Raw genomic sequence first — 15,431 nt, forward strand, 5'->3', positions numbered from 1 at the left:
TTGAGGAATAAATATAAACCTCTCTTGTTAAAAACCAATTGTTATTACTAAAGAAATGCCGGATTTACTAGATAGAGGGAAATAAATCACCTCACTTATAGTATTACACTGAATATATTATTATTTTTATTAAAAAAATCAATTTTTGACTTCCCGTGCATGTGTCACCATCTCGAAATAAATAGTGAAAAGACTTGTTACTTGAGTGAACTCTTTGTACGTGTCTATTTTTATGATTAATGCTTTCGTACGACGAATCATATGCTCCTACTCCATGTGGGGAAGAGAAATTAAGGAAAATGAAAATACCAAAGGAAAAAATTCACTACTTGTAAGTTGTAACAATCTATATGACGATTTTTAATTTTAAAATATTTAATTTCATTATAATTCTACATAACTTTTCACGTATTCAAAATAATAATAATAATCAAATTTTAAGATTTGATGTAATATTGCATCTACTAAATAAACACCTTAATCAATCTTCTAGTCTTTACTTCCTCTATTACACATATACCACTCCCAATTGTTTTATTGTATGTATGACTCTTTTCTTTTTAGTCTTTTCTAAAAGAGTGACATCTTTTAACATTAGAAACTAGGAGTATTTGATTAAAAAAAAACTAGGCTTCACTCTCCATAGTACTTATCCGCACTCGCCAAACAATATTTACGATCCCTTGCCCACTTACAAAATGAACAGAAGAAAATGATCTTTTCATATTTCTTATAAGGACATAAAACTAAAAATAATAATCTGAAAATACTATCAACACATTTTACTCCCTATATATATCTAGTCAAAGGAAAATATCAGGATTTGAAACTAATAATAGAAAGATACACCTGCATTGTATAACTTACAGAACCACATGATTGTGGTTCCTATAAGAATCAAATGAACTGACAAATTCATGTGCACGTTGCTTTTAACATTTACATATACTACATCATTTTTGCCTGCAAAATACTCCTAACATCAAAAATATGATGAAAAAAACAGGCATAGCTGACTTTTTCCCTTCCCAAATAGCTGCTGCATTCTCCGTCTTTCCACTTTGTTAATGTTTACACTATGTTCTTCCTACATGTTCCAACAATTATTTTACCATCACAAATACATGTCAACTGAATTGCAAGAGAAAAACAGACCACCGCATACGCTACCTCTAGGATCATGGTAACAAACAAGCTCTATGTGTCCCCCTTCTCAGCATAGATGAAGGCATGAATAAGGGTCTGAGCGTATTCCACTTGATCTTTCGTCCCTGACAAAATAGCAGAGCCGTATGCAGAACCAGCTACAGGATCATGAATTACTACCTTAGCACCTGAAATCTGAATACCAAACACAAATGTTAACTTACCTTACCTATAAGAAAAACAGAGTTTCCTAGAGCAAACTGACCTACCCTGCTTATTTGATGAAGGTTGCTAGAATCCTCTCCATAAACATATTTTATATACATTTCAGGAATTACAACTTCAACAGTGGTCCCTGGTAAATTAGGTGCTGCCTCACTGCAACAGATAGTTTAACATAGTGGATACACAAAGTGATGGCAAGATATGCAAGGGAAACGATTAAGGACAAATTAAACAAGAATACGAATCAATTAAGAAAAAATAGGAGGAATGTAGGTCCAAGAACTTTCAAGTCAATTGTTCAGATTCTACACCCCTTTCTCTTTAATCCCACTAGCAACGAATCTAGCACCTCAAGTATCTCCAACAGACTTCTTATACTATTGTCAAGTTTTAATTAAGGACCTAAACTATCTCCAACACAAACTTTACAACTCAACTCTTAAAACAGTTAACCTGTAAGCACTGCAAACATTTACTGACTTGCCTTTGAAGTTTTAGGTGGATATTATTCTTACAAGAGATGCTCCCGCTAAATACAACATCCCCATCCTAGGTAGCATTGTTTTACTTTTCAATAAAGGATATCTCATAATGTAATATATGTATCTATCTAGAAACCCTGTTTATAAGAACTTAACAACTTAAATGCAAATTACAGGAAAGTGAAGAACTTAACAGACCTACCCTCATCCAGCTCAAACAGCAGAGCTACATACTAACGTTTGCCCAATTTTTATAAAGGTCCAGCTGCCAAAACCCAGTTTAACAGAATTTGACGACTGCAATAGCATATCCTCTATGCTGACTCTTTATGACCACCTCTTAACTTGCTTCCACACGGATACAAGTTCTTTTACATGGTTTGCCTAGGTTGTGCATACCAAGATATATAACTTTCCCAACAGAAATGGAAAACAGTGAATTGAGTTCATGCTTCTGGATAGCTTTTAAATTCATATTAGCATCTGAAAATCATTTATGCATCATTAGCTTCATGGTTGTAGACTGCGATGAACCTAATTAAGTCGCGACCAACTAATTGCCCACTACTCTCACTTAAAGCTGCACAAGGAAGATCACACTAGTTGCCCCAAAAAGAAATAAGTTTACCCAAGTAAATCAGAAACTGGTGAGTCCTGCACCAACAGGGAAACCAGTATCCCTTTAGTACACCCAACCCAGCACTCCCCTGGGAGATTCAATGGATGGCTTCAAGTTATTTGTAGTGTTCCTAAGCAACCTAATACATTAGATCCAGGCAGAGGAAAACAAGTTACCTGGCACTGCTACAATCAGCCACTCCAGCTGTATTTCTAGAATTGACTGCCTGGATAAAACAGCAAAGTAGGAAAGCAAATAGTCAGAAATGCAACCCTGTCATAAAAACGTATCAATAATTTATGTTTACTGGAAAGAGCCCCAACAAACCTGAGGACCCCATCTTCCAGGTGAAGGAGGTCTATCAAAATACGGAGCATGCCCTTGTCTCTCATAGCCATAGAAATGGGGAGCACGATCTGAATAAAACATTACAGTCTAAATCATGTAAAATTGCAGGCAACAGTTCATACCGTTTGGGTGGATTACTAAGTATGTTTCATACCGTGAGGGTAGCCAACAGGTGAGTGGTAACTAGGAGAAGCAGGATCATGCCTTGGCCTGAATGATGGGGATGGAATTTCAGAGTAAGGGGGGAAATGCGGAGGGGCAATAGTTGAAACATGTGGTTTCACAGGAAACATTGCATCACGAAGCCTACAAGTAATTTGGAACAAAGCATCCTGGACAGACTGCATGCTCCCAATGACCTGTAGAGAATTCAAACAACAGGAGCCAATTGGCAAAATTCCCTCAGTAAAAAACACACATGAAAGGAAGATAACAAGGTTGCATTCCTCATTTATCTTTTTCACATAGCGCTTGTGAAGGTAAGTTCCACCAAGTGAGACAGAATGCAACTCAATTTATATGAGATACAAGTTCATGTAGTAGTAAATACAAAACAGAGACATGGAAAACACGTCTCTTTGATGATCATCAATGAAACACTTTGACTAGTCTATCTAAATACTAACTTGCATCATAAATGCTACTCCCTCCCCACCCCTGCCCCCAAGAATTGCAAGTTATATAGAGGTAGAAATGCAATCACTTTATTTGAGATAGATATTTATCTACTAGAAATCTAACAAATACAAAACAGCATATAAAGTGTAGTCAGGAAATCTAACAAATACAGAAACAGAAAATATGTATCTCCAATGATCATCAACAAAACACTATGATTTCTCTATCAGAACACTAACCTCAATGTAACAACTCCCCCGCCCCCACCCCCAAACAACCCAAAGAGAAAATTCCAGGCAATGAGTTATATAGCTGAGGTACCATATATATAACTAAGCTATATAACGCATCTTGAAAAAATGGAAAATTTCCAGACAAACACTCAAAGACGACCTAGCTGAGACGTGAAGTCTTACATATATTTTAGAATAAACTTCAAGGAAAATCTGTATCTACCTGTAAAACTTCTTCTGTGTGGGAGCCGTATTTTGGAGATTGTTCTCTGGGAAAAATACGAATGCTAGCACCAGTGACTCGTCGCAATTCAGCAATTAGGATACCTCCATTACCAAAGAGACAACTCATGTGACGTGCATGTACCAGAAGCCTTGATACAACTGCAGCTCCTGGTTCAAATCCAATCTCAGCAATTCTGCCCTGGACACGCATAAGAGCTTCCTGAGCAGGGGAATGTCTTTGCTCCAGGTTCTGCAGGAATAACAAAGAAGCTGATCTCAATAAAGATTTGCAAGGATAGAGTAGCGAGGCTAAAAGATCAACACCAGTTCCTTCTGACACCATTATCAACTGAATAAGTTAAAAACTCTACAAATTGACTCTATGCAGCAGAAAATATGACAGCGAAGTGACACAAAAAAGAAGTGAGCAAATCACTTTAACATAGGAAATGCAAGTGGGTCTGTGAGAAAAGGCAGAAACAGTTGCTTAGTTAATGGTCAGCCTACGCACCTCTCTTGCAGATATCACAACCATTCTTTCATCTAAATCAGATGCTGAATCTGCAACCTTGACAGATGCACCAGTTTCAGTCTGCATCACCCTAATAATTGAGCCACCTTTTCCTATCAAATTTCCAACCTTGTCAACCGGACATAACACCTTAAACATGACCTCTTCCTCCAAGACCATCCTGTGGTTGATTCCAGCACTCTCAACACCAGAACTCCTCGAGAACTGCTCGGGCGTGTGATAACCAGTTCCATTTTGTGACATCCCTGAAAATTTGGGGGTAGAGGGATTTACTAAATCTACCCTAGAGTTATCCTGAAGGCAGCTTGAAACAGACAACAGAGCTTTTCTCACAGTTGAAAAGCTTCCAGTTATCTGCACACAAAGATATCCCCTCAACAGTCAAAACCATATACAGAGTAACGTAATCATACAAGCAAAACAGAGATAATCAATGAAATGAACAAAAATCAATCTCATATAAAGCTAAGAAAGCAACCCGACATGTGCCTCTGTTATAATGACATAATTCAATATAATCCTCACAGATATACACACATATACTTGTAGCAGAATTACTCAGTATTAGGTAGAGGTATTGGATTATTGGGAGCACACTTGGTCTCTGGTAGTTGTTTAAAAGGATCGACTAACGCATCTGTTTGTCATCTACTAAATCAGCCTGCTCTGGTGGTGCAATTAGAAAAAATAAAGATGTAGAAGGAATAGAGAAGCATGGACCTATCCCACTATTCTAAAGGTTGGTAATTTCCCCATGTTGTAAAACTTCCCATAAACCCTTAGAAACTGCTGTCCATCACAACAACTGACATTTGGGTCAAGGGTCCCTTCGATGAGAAAGAGGCGTCTTGAGTAAACAGAAGTGAGATCTTCCTATTGATACTAGCACTAGCACTAGTGGGACTGGCTCTCAGCGAAAGGTCTTAACAAATTACTTCTTTGAACTCCATACCATCTAAGAGTGAGGTTCTGAGTGCTTAAAAGGTCTTTGGAGTAGAAAAGACTCACCGGAACACGGCTGAAAAACGCCGCCGACTGCGACTACTCCGTGACAATGGATGGAGGTATGTTGATCATTTATTTCCGATACACTATTGCTCTGCGATGTATAACATTTGGTATCAGAGCAATACTTTTAACCTCTGCCTTGTTTGATTTTTGGAATATCTAAAAACCACTCAAAATGGTCTTAATTTTAGATCTTGTTTTGAAACTTTTGAAGTATTCTAATGGTAGAGATCTTATGGAAATCGATTTTCTAGCAATCTGCAATTTTATATGTTGTTTTTGGTGTCTTTAACAGGTGAACACGAACTGAGTTTTCAAACGGGTCGAATGACCCGTCAAGAGGAAGAAGACAACCTATATAGTGTGTTTTAAGTGTTGCACTGTGGTTGAAGTCTTGAAGTTTTGCCTTTATTCGTGTAATGCACCCACAGTCAGTTATAACTTTTTGTCTTTTATTTATGTAACGTAAACTAATAAAGTAATAATAAAAGGCAAAGAGACTGCCGTTTTGGTTTCAGTGTGTCAGTGGGTCACGCAACTAGTTAGGTTTCTAATTTTGTTTTATTATATTTATGTGGTTACCTAATTTTGTTTGGGATTAATAAAGATAAATGATTTATCTGTTGGAGTTGCCTTTCTTGAAATTGAGCAAACTTTTTTTTTTATGACAAGGAAACCCGCAGCCGCCACGCTTTGGTGCTCACAAGGTAAAACCCCTGCTCCTATGCAATAGCTAGCAAACCACACATGAGAGGTAACCCGCACTAGGCAGGCCCGGTGCGACGAGCTTGACCTAGAAGGCAAACCCCTTGCTTTCGTTGGCAAGGGGTTTTGATCAGATGCAATTCATCAGGTTTTAAACCAAGGAGCTAATTCGTTCGGAACTCAGTTGACTACTTCACCCTCACGGTACTACTTCGCTATCAGCCACCCAGGAGTATTTAGCCTTGCAAGGTGGTTCTAGTTGATTCACTATTATGTACTTAATAAATTATTATGTCTACTGCATGTAATATGTGTCTCTTTCCATATTCATATTTAAGCACGTGAAATTTAAGTTCATTGCATAATGTTCAGCAATAAATCTTGTATAAGATTTTGATTTAATGTCTAGTGGTTCTTATAAGTTTGATTGAGATTAGCCACAATTATCTTGGTTAAATAATATTGGATCAAATAAGGAAACTATACATATTAAATAAGGATCCATGTCTGAGTGAACTATAATTTTATTTGATTGAAGATTCGCCACAACATCTTTAATTGAATAAAATTTTAAAGTTAAGGATCACATAAAGAAACTTTAGACATTAGAATTGTGATAAATTATGCACGATATAATAACTCAAAAACCTTTATTATTGGGTGGCATATATATTTTTATGATAAGGGAAACCTGCAGTCACTACCATTTGGGTACGCACGGGGTATAACTCTTGCTCCTATGCAATAGCTCGCAAACCACACAGGAGAGGTAACCCGCACTAGGCAAGCCCGGTGCAACGAGCTCGACCCAGAAGGCAAACCCTTTGCTTCCGTTGGCAAGGGATTTCGAACTTGAGACCTCCAACATGGAAGTCCCAAGACCAAACCACTGGGCCACCCTGACAGGTTATTTGGGTCGAATATAAAATTAGGATAAAATATTAAATACTTCTCATAATTACACACATGAATCATGAATGAGAGTTTAATATTTTTATCATAAAGATAATAATATCAAGCTAGTAAATTGATAATTTTATCGTAAGGTTGAATTAAAATTTAGCCCACAAGCAATTTTATGTGTGTAGATTCAATTTTCTATTATTTGCCTCAAATTTGTGTTAAGTATGTACGTATATTTTTGCAGTTATGCAACTTGCAAATTTATCACAAATATTCCTGAACTGAATGGTGAGAACTATGAGATCGAGAAGGAGAGAATTTTCCTTCACTTAAGGTGCATGGATATTGATTATGCTATAAGGAAAGAAGAACCATCTATTAATGAAATCAACACTCAAGATGAGATTGGACTTCGTGAACAATGGGAGTACTCCAACCGTTTAAGTGTTATGTTCATTAAGACCAAAATCTTTGTTGGTATTCGTGGTTCTGTTAGTATAACAATGTCAAGGTATTACTAAAGGCTATTGATGAACAGTTTGAAACTTCAAATAAGGCATTTGCCAGCACCTTAATTATGAAATGCTCATCAGTGTGAGAGGTATGCGTGAGCACATCATAAAGATGCGAGACTAAGAGGCTCAACTAAAGACTTTTGAGGTCGAAATGTCTGAAACTTTTCGTGTGCAATATACATTGAATACTCTGCATGCACGGTAAGATCTCTTACACATAAGGATATATGGTCTATTAATGAACTTATTGCCAAGTGTGCTCAAGAGGAAGTCGAGGTAGCAGGAGAAAGTGCATTCATGACTACTCAAGAAAAGAAGACCTATCAAGCCAATAAGAAATGGAAAGGAAAGGCACCACTTGAAACTTGCATCAAGAAAGAATCCCAAGGTCGCTTATGTAGAAAGAAAGGGCACATAAAGCCGAATTTTGTCAAGTATCAACAATGGCTTGTGATGAAATGTACTTCAATCTCTCTTGTTTGCTATGAAGCTAATATGATTGGTGTTAATCATAACACGTCGTGAATTGATATTGCTTCTACAATTCATTACGAATTCCTTGTAGGATTTAAGAAACCTGCGCAAGTCAGTGGGAGCTAAAGCATCTATTCAGGAAACATGATGCAGTTGCATGTGGAAGGTATTGGGACATGTAATTTAGTTCTTAGTAGTGGTTTCATTTTAGAGTTAGAAAAAGCCTTTTATGTTCCTAACTTTCTAAGAGTTTAATTTTAGTATCAAGACTTGTACCTTTAGGATATTCCTTCTTTTGAAAAGACAATTCCAATCTATTTTATAAATCTAAACTTATTGGATATGTTACATTGTTTGATGGTCTTTTCTCTCTTAATTTACAAAATGATTCCACTCATAATGTTATGCATGTCCAAGTTATATCTTGGAGGAGTGTTAAACAAACTTTGATTACTACTTCCACTATGGAGGTTGAGTTTGTTTCTTATTTTGAGGCTACCTCACATGATGTATCCATATCTAGGCATCGAATCTCATCTCCAAGCCATCAAAGTTAAATTGTGACAATTCATCTGCTGTCTTTATGGCTGAGATAACAAAAGTGGAAGTCGAAGTAAGCATATCGACATCAAGTTTTTAGCCACAAGAAAACATGTTGAAGTTAAGAAAGCATCTCAAACTTGTTGCTAAAGGATTCGCTCAAAAGGAAAGAATTGATTACACAGAGACCTTTTCTCCTATGTCTAAAATGGATTCCTTGCATATTATATTGGTTTTAGTAGCCCATTTTGATTCAGAATTGCAACAAATGATGTAAAATCGCATTTCTCAATGGTAATCTAGAGAAAGAGGTTCATATGGAACAAATTGACGGATTCTCCTCTAGTAATGTTGAGCACTTGTTGTATTTAAATGGTGAGCAAAGAAATCCATCTATTGACTAAAACAAGCCTCACGCCAATGGTATTTAAAATTTCACAATGTTATCTCTTCATTCGACTTTGTTGAGAACATTATGGATCAATGTATATGCCAGAAGGTCAGTGGGAGTAAAATATGTTTCTTAGTTCTATATGTGAATGATATTTTACTTGCATCTAATGATTAGGGAATGATACATAAAGTGAAATAGTTTCCCTCTAAAAATTTTGATATGAAAGACATGGGTGGTGCATCTTATGTCATTGACATTAAGATCATCGAGATAGACATCAAGGTACCTTAGGTCTATCTCAATATGCCTATTTCAATAATATTTTAGAGAGGTTTTGAATAAAAGATTGTTCACCAAGTGTAGCTCCTATTGTAAAGGGTGACAAGTTCAATTTGAATCAGTGCCCGACGAACAATCTTGAGAGGGAACAAATGAAGGACATTCCATATGCTTTTATTGTTGGAAACTGGATGTATGCTCAGGTTTGTACACAAGACCTGACATAGCATTTGTTGTTGGAATATTAGGAAGATATCGGACTAATACAAGTCTTGACCACCAAAGAGCTGCAAAGAAAGTCTTAAGATATCTTCAAGGGACAAAAGACTACATGCTTATGTACAAACGACCAGATGACTTGGAAGTCATTGGCTACTCTGATTCTGACGCTGCTGGCTGTGTTGATTCACAGAAATAAACTTCAAGATACATTTTTACATTAGCTGTTGAAGCTATATCTTAGAGGAGTGCCCAAGCAAACTTTGATTACTATTTCCACTATGGAGGTTGAGTTTGTTTGTTATTTTGAGGCTACCTCACATGATGTATGGTTGTAGAGTTTCATATTTGTGCTAAGAATTGTCGACTCTATCTCTATGCCATTAAAGTTGAAGTGTGACAATTCAGTTGTTGTCTTTATGGCTAAGAATAACTGAAGTGGAAGTCAAAAGCAAGCATATTGACATCAAGTTTTTAGCCAACTATGCCGGAGTCAAGGTACCTTAGGTCTATCTCAATATGCCTATTTCAATAATATTTTAGAGAGGTTTTGAATAAAAGATTGTTCACCAAGTGTAGCTCCTATTGTAAAGGGTGACAAGTTCAATTTGAATCAGTGCCCGACGAACAATCTTGAGAGGGAACAAATGAAGGACATTCCATATGCTTTTATTGTTGGAAACTGGATGTATGCTCAGGTTTGTACACAAGACCTGACATAGCATTTGTTGTTGGAATATTAGGAAGATATCGGACTAATACAAGTCTTGACCACCAAAGAGCTGCAAAGAAAGTCTTAAGATATCTTCAAGGGACAAAAGACTACATGCTTATGTACAAACGACCAGATGACTTGGAAGTCATTGGCTACTCTGATTCTGACGCTGCTGGCTGTGTTGATTCACAGAAATAAACTTCAAGATACATTTTTACATTAGCTGTTGAAGCTATATCTTAGAGGAGTGCCCAAGCAAACTTTGATTACTATTTCCACTATGGAGGTTGAGTTTGTTTGTTATTTTGAGGCTACCTCACATGATGTATGGTTGTAGAGTTTCATATTTGTGCTAAGAATTGTCGACTCTATCTCTATGCCATTAAAGTTGAAGTGTGACAATTCAGTTGTTGTCTTTATGGCTAAGAATAACTGAAGTGGAAGTCAAAAGCAAGCATATTGACATCAAGTTTTTAGCCAACTATGCCGGAGTATACTGCAGATTTGCTTAGTTGCTGGATGAAAAGAGGAGGCAGCAAAAGTCAAAAGAAGTGGTGGAGGATCATCCCACAATGCATCTGGTGGACAGTTTGGAGAGAGAGAAATGGGAGGTGTTATGAAGATAGATCCAATTCCATCCAGAAAGTTAAATGGAATTGTATAATATCTTTCTACTTTTGGTGTAAAGAAGTAGGTTTAGAGGATATAGATCAGTTTGTAGATTTATTAAGATCTCTGTAAGTATCTTGTTTTCTAGTTGCTGTTTTTTTTATCTAACACTTTTTGATGGTGTCCAGCATGTCCTTAATGCTGAGGAATACACATTTACCAGTTTCAAAAAAAAAAAAAAAAAAAGTTTTTAGCCATAAGAGAACATGTTAAAGATAAGAAAGTGGTCATTGAACTGATGTTAACTGATCCTATAACTAAAAGCATGCCATTGAAGAAATTTAAGGATCATGTAGTCACAATGGGACTTAATTCCACTATGTCAAATTTCATTGTAACAACAAATATTGTTGAAACTCTATTTATATGATATTTCTAGTATTTGTAATTGTGTGCACATTCACTTTATTTTGAGAAATGTCGCTTAATTATGGACCTAGAATAAACATTGAGTTTATTCATCAAGTAATATGGGCTAAGGCTTAGATGCATAATGCATAGTGATACATGGACGATACTACTTATCTTTAGAGGAAATATCACTATGATCGTGTATAATGTTTCATTCATGGGATTAGAGTATACACGAACCAAGTGGGAGAATGTTAGCGAATATTAGCAATTTGCTGAAATGGCCTGTATGACATGGGCCTATCCCACTATTCTAAAGGTTGGTAACTTCTCCATGTTGTAAAACTTCCCATAACCTCTTAGAAACTGTTGTCCATCACAGCAACGTCTGAAAACCGTTCTTGATGGAAGCACAATTATATATATGACATTTGGTTCAAGGGTCCCTAAGCACATTACTTCTTCAAACTCCATACCATCTAAGAGTGAGGTTTTCAGTGCTTAGAAGGTCTTGAGAGTAGAAAAGACTCACCGAAACATGGCTGATAAACGTCGCCGCTGTCGACTACACCGTGACAATGGCTGGAGGTATGTTGATCTTTTATTTCCATTGTGTTATTGCTTTGTAATGTCTAACCTTTGGTGTCAGAACAATACTTTTAACCTCTGCCTTGTAGAATGAATAGAAGGATTAGGAAATTGAGGAGTTGGTGATATTATTCTACTGTTCTTATCAACTTTTGAGGTGACGAGAGCCAAACTTAGAGGTGGAAGGATCAAATGATAGTAAAATCTCTGTTATTCTATCTATATGTACTTTGCAAGTAAGGTGGGTCCTCTGTCTCGTGCATGCACCTCCTTGCGCTCCGAGTAAGAGTCCAAGGGTCCCCTTTGGATGTTGTCAAGTGCACTTTGGTTATGAAGGTTAATAAAATCAGTCAGTGCATTCCCTCCAACTCAATCAAGTTCCGTACTTCCAAAAACATACTCCCTTCGCTCAACTTTTCTTGATCTGCTTCCACTCTGGACAGTTCTTTTTTTTTTTTTTGATAACCGAGAAATCCATCTATGACCCGCCCTTTGGACCAATCACAGCCTTCTAAACTCGGTAGATAATGGGCCCGCCCCTCTACCCTTCTCCACTTAAATACCGGGCTTCGCTTTGCATGGTGTGGGGCTTGAACCTGCGACCTAAGTCACAAATCCTCCACCTTTTGCCACTTGAGCTAGGCCTTGGGGGCCACTCTGGACAGTTCTAAATAACTTACTTCCTTAATAGGCAGAAATTACAATCTTTGTATAGTGAATTGGAGAGAAAACATACTGCTATGTGATATTTTCAATTAGATGTAACATCTTTACTGGCTCCTTCTTTTGTTTTCCAATTATTATTTCAACATATTTCTACAAACTCAAGTATATTAATCTATATTCCACTTCTTCCTCCAATCTCCATTTTGGATGCTCTGTGAAACTATTTTGGACAGGTGAGCACACAAGACAACAGAGAATCTATCAGAAAGGAACTTCATTTATTCCGCTTTTTTGAGTATTTAGTTAATTACACATTGGGAGAATTCTCTCTTTCTTCTGGTATTCCTTTAGGTACATGGAAGTTATGAGCACGACTAAATTACCAATCAAGCATAAAACTCGACTTCAGTACATAGAGAAGTGTTCAGAACATGAAATCTGCAAGTGAACAAATAAATAATTGAATTCAAGATAACTGGAAATTAGGAAGAAAGTGCATTGCCTGAATTAACTCGTCACCCGGTAATGCACAAGCAGGCATATGATCTTTAGGCAAAACCCTAACTTGAGCTCCAGTCTCCTGTCTTATCTTCTCAATAATCTTTCCCCCTTTTCCCAGCACGCTTCCAACCTGATTACTCGGTGCTAAAAGCCTACAAACCACCACTCCCTGTGGACTCCTCACATCGCTAAATTCATCCTTCCTCCCTTCTCCTTCCGATTGAACTGCATTCCCCTCCTCATCCACTTTCAAAATCCTCTCAAGTACTCTAATCAACGCCCGCTGAGCCTGGGATGATGACTCATCATTGACAGCCGAATGAGATAATTCTTCACCATTGAAACCACCAGCATCCGAGCTGGTTTGATCTTTCTTCGTTGAGTCGGCAATAACAACGATAACACGCTCATCGCAACCGGCTAGTGAATCATCAATGCGAATCTTAGCACCAGTCTCCTCTCTGAGCTGTCGGATTATGGCTCCACCTTTTCCGATTACACCGCCGGTTTTATCCGCCGGACAGAGGATTCGAAAGAATGCTTCACCGGGAGAGAGCTTCAGAAATGGCGGCGGTGGTGGTGGTGTACGAAAGGAATTGGACGGCGGAGTTGCCGAGGACGGCAGCAGTTGGTGGCGGCGCTTGGTGGTCGGAGTGGAAGTATCAAATGCGGTGGTGGTGTCCAAGTGTCGTTTGTGGGCGAAGGATGAGTCCATGAAAGAAGAAAGCGTCGAGAAAAGAGAAGCATGTAAGTGGACTTGAGAGAGGGGTTTTTTTAATGGCAGAATGACCTGAAAGACCCTTGTACTTGGCTCATTTTGTCAGTTGAACCCTCATACTCATCACTTTGCCAACTAGACCCTTAAACCGATCAGAAAACAACATTTTAAACCCTTTTTTCCTCCGGACAGAGTGCGTGTGATGGACGCGATTACACGTGAAATTCCACATCATTTTTAGTGCCACATGCGAAATTAAGTGCTAAAAATATTTAAAAAATCAAATAAATCAATTTTTTAATTTCTTTAACTTTTCAAATAGTCATCTTCTTCATATTTGGTCACAAATTGAGCACTAGATTCATACCCATCAGATCAAATTCTTCTTGATTTAACTTGTAAATTCAACTACAAGTTCACCAACACAAACTCAATGAACCCCAATAAAAAAAATTAAGTAATTTTACAAATTCACAAGACCCATTTATTATTTTTTAAGCTTTTTCAAACTTATCAATGGAGTTTTAAAATTTTCAATAGTCACAATCATCCTTCACATTATCTGCATCTCCTCGTTGAAACCATCTAATAAAAGAATGATACTAATATTTTTCAAACCTAAAAAACGAAAATTTTAGAAGAAGTTGAAGCTACTGATTTGTATATAAAAAAAAGAAAAGAAAGAGGCGGAGAAGAGTGAATGTGGAGGTGGAGAAAGAAGAATGGGCTGGAGAAAAGAAAAAGGTGAGGGCTGTGGTGAGGGTAGAGGAGAGAGGGCTGGTGGAGAAGAAGAAAGGGTAGGTGTGGGTGAAGGAGGGTTGAAGAAGATGATTTTTTTTTTTAATTTGTTAAATTGGTTTTTAAAGTAAATATTGTTTAACTCGCTTTTAAGCGCGTGTAATCACGCATATTTCCAACTCACCAATATTAATGCCACATAAGCTCGGTCAATGGTCAGAGGGGTTTTAAAATATTGTGTTTTGATGAGTTTAAGGGTTTGATTGGCAAAGTGATGAGTAGGAGGGTCCAACTGACAAAAAGAGCCAAGTACAGAGGTCTCCCAGGTCATTCCGCCTTTTTTTAATCCCCAATATTTTTGCTAATATATATAATTATAAAAAAATATGGATAGATTTGGTATAAATATAGTGATTAATAATTAATTATCAAAAGAAGATACTCTCTCCGTTTCAAATAAAATAACATAGTTTAACTTGACACGAAATTTAAAAGAAAAATTCAATTTTATGATTCTAAATTGATCAAAGAAAAAAAATATTATAAATTAAAGTTGTGTCAAATATACTAAAATGTTTTATTAATCTTGTGGCTTTAAACAAGAAGATCTGGATTATGATACCTGCTTGTATTTTTTGGTGTATTTGGTTAGAGAGGAACAAGAGATGTTTTGATGGAGAGTCAACTGCTTTAGGCATTTTGAAGACTAGGTGCACTGAAAATTTGTTTAGTTGGACCAACTTGTATCATGCTGTTAATGCAGAACAACTTCAGGATTTTACTAACTCATTAGCTCTGGCTTAGATAGTTTGTATAGTTAGCCAGAGATTTTTTTGTAAGCTCAAATGCCATATCTTGTAAATTTTGCATCTTCTTGATGCTGTTATTAATGCCACTTATCTTATCAAAAAAAAAAATCTTGTGGCTTTAAACATATTAATTAGAGTGTTGAAATTAGAGTATTATAAAAAAAGAATTATTTTTTAAAAACGTTCCTTTTTAAATCGAAGTACATGTTAT

The 15,431-nt window shown here is 36.8% G+C and overlaps 1 protein-coding gene across 1 annotated transcript; it reads right to left on the minus strand.

The window, feature by feature from the left end:
* Positions 1-767: 767 nt before the first annotated feature.
* On the minus strand, positions 768-13,728 carry LOC102591079 (KH domain-containing protein At4g18375). Its single transcript, XM_006362046.2, has 9 exons — positions 12,957-13,728; positions 4,408-4,782; positions 3,895-4,146; positions 2,975-3,179; positions 2,800-2,888; positions 2,649-2,698; positions 1,416-1,524; positions 1,171-1,341; positions 768-1,087 (listed from the first exon to the last, which is right to left on the minus strand). Exons 1-8 carry the CDS (start codon positions 13,668-13,670, stop codon positions 1,198-1,200), a joined length of 1,938 nt encoding a protein of 645 aa, XP_006362108.1. The 5' UTR covers positions 13,671-13,728; the 3' UTR covers positions 768-1,087; positions 1,171-1,197.
* Between the last annotated feature and the right edge of the window lie 1,703 nt (positions 13,729-15,431).

Source organism: Solanum tuberosum, unplaced genomic scaffold, assembly GCF_000226075.1.
Source record: "Solanum tuberosum cultivar DM 1-3 516 R44 unplaced genomic scaffold, SolTub_3.0 scf00376, whole genome shotgun sequence".
NCBI lineage: Eukaryota > Viridiplantae > Streptophyta > Magnoliopsida > Solanales > Solanaceae > Solanum > Solanum tuberosum.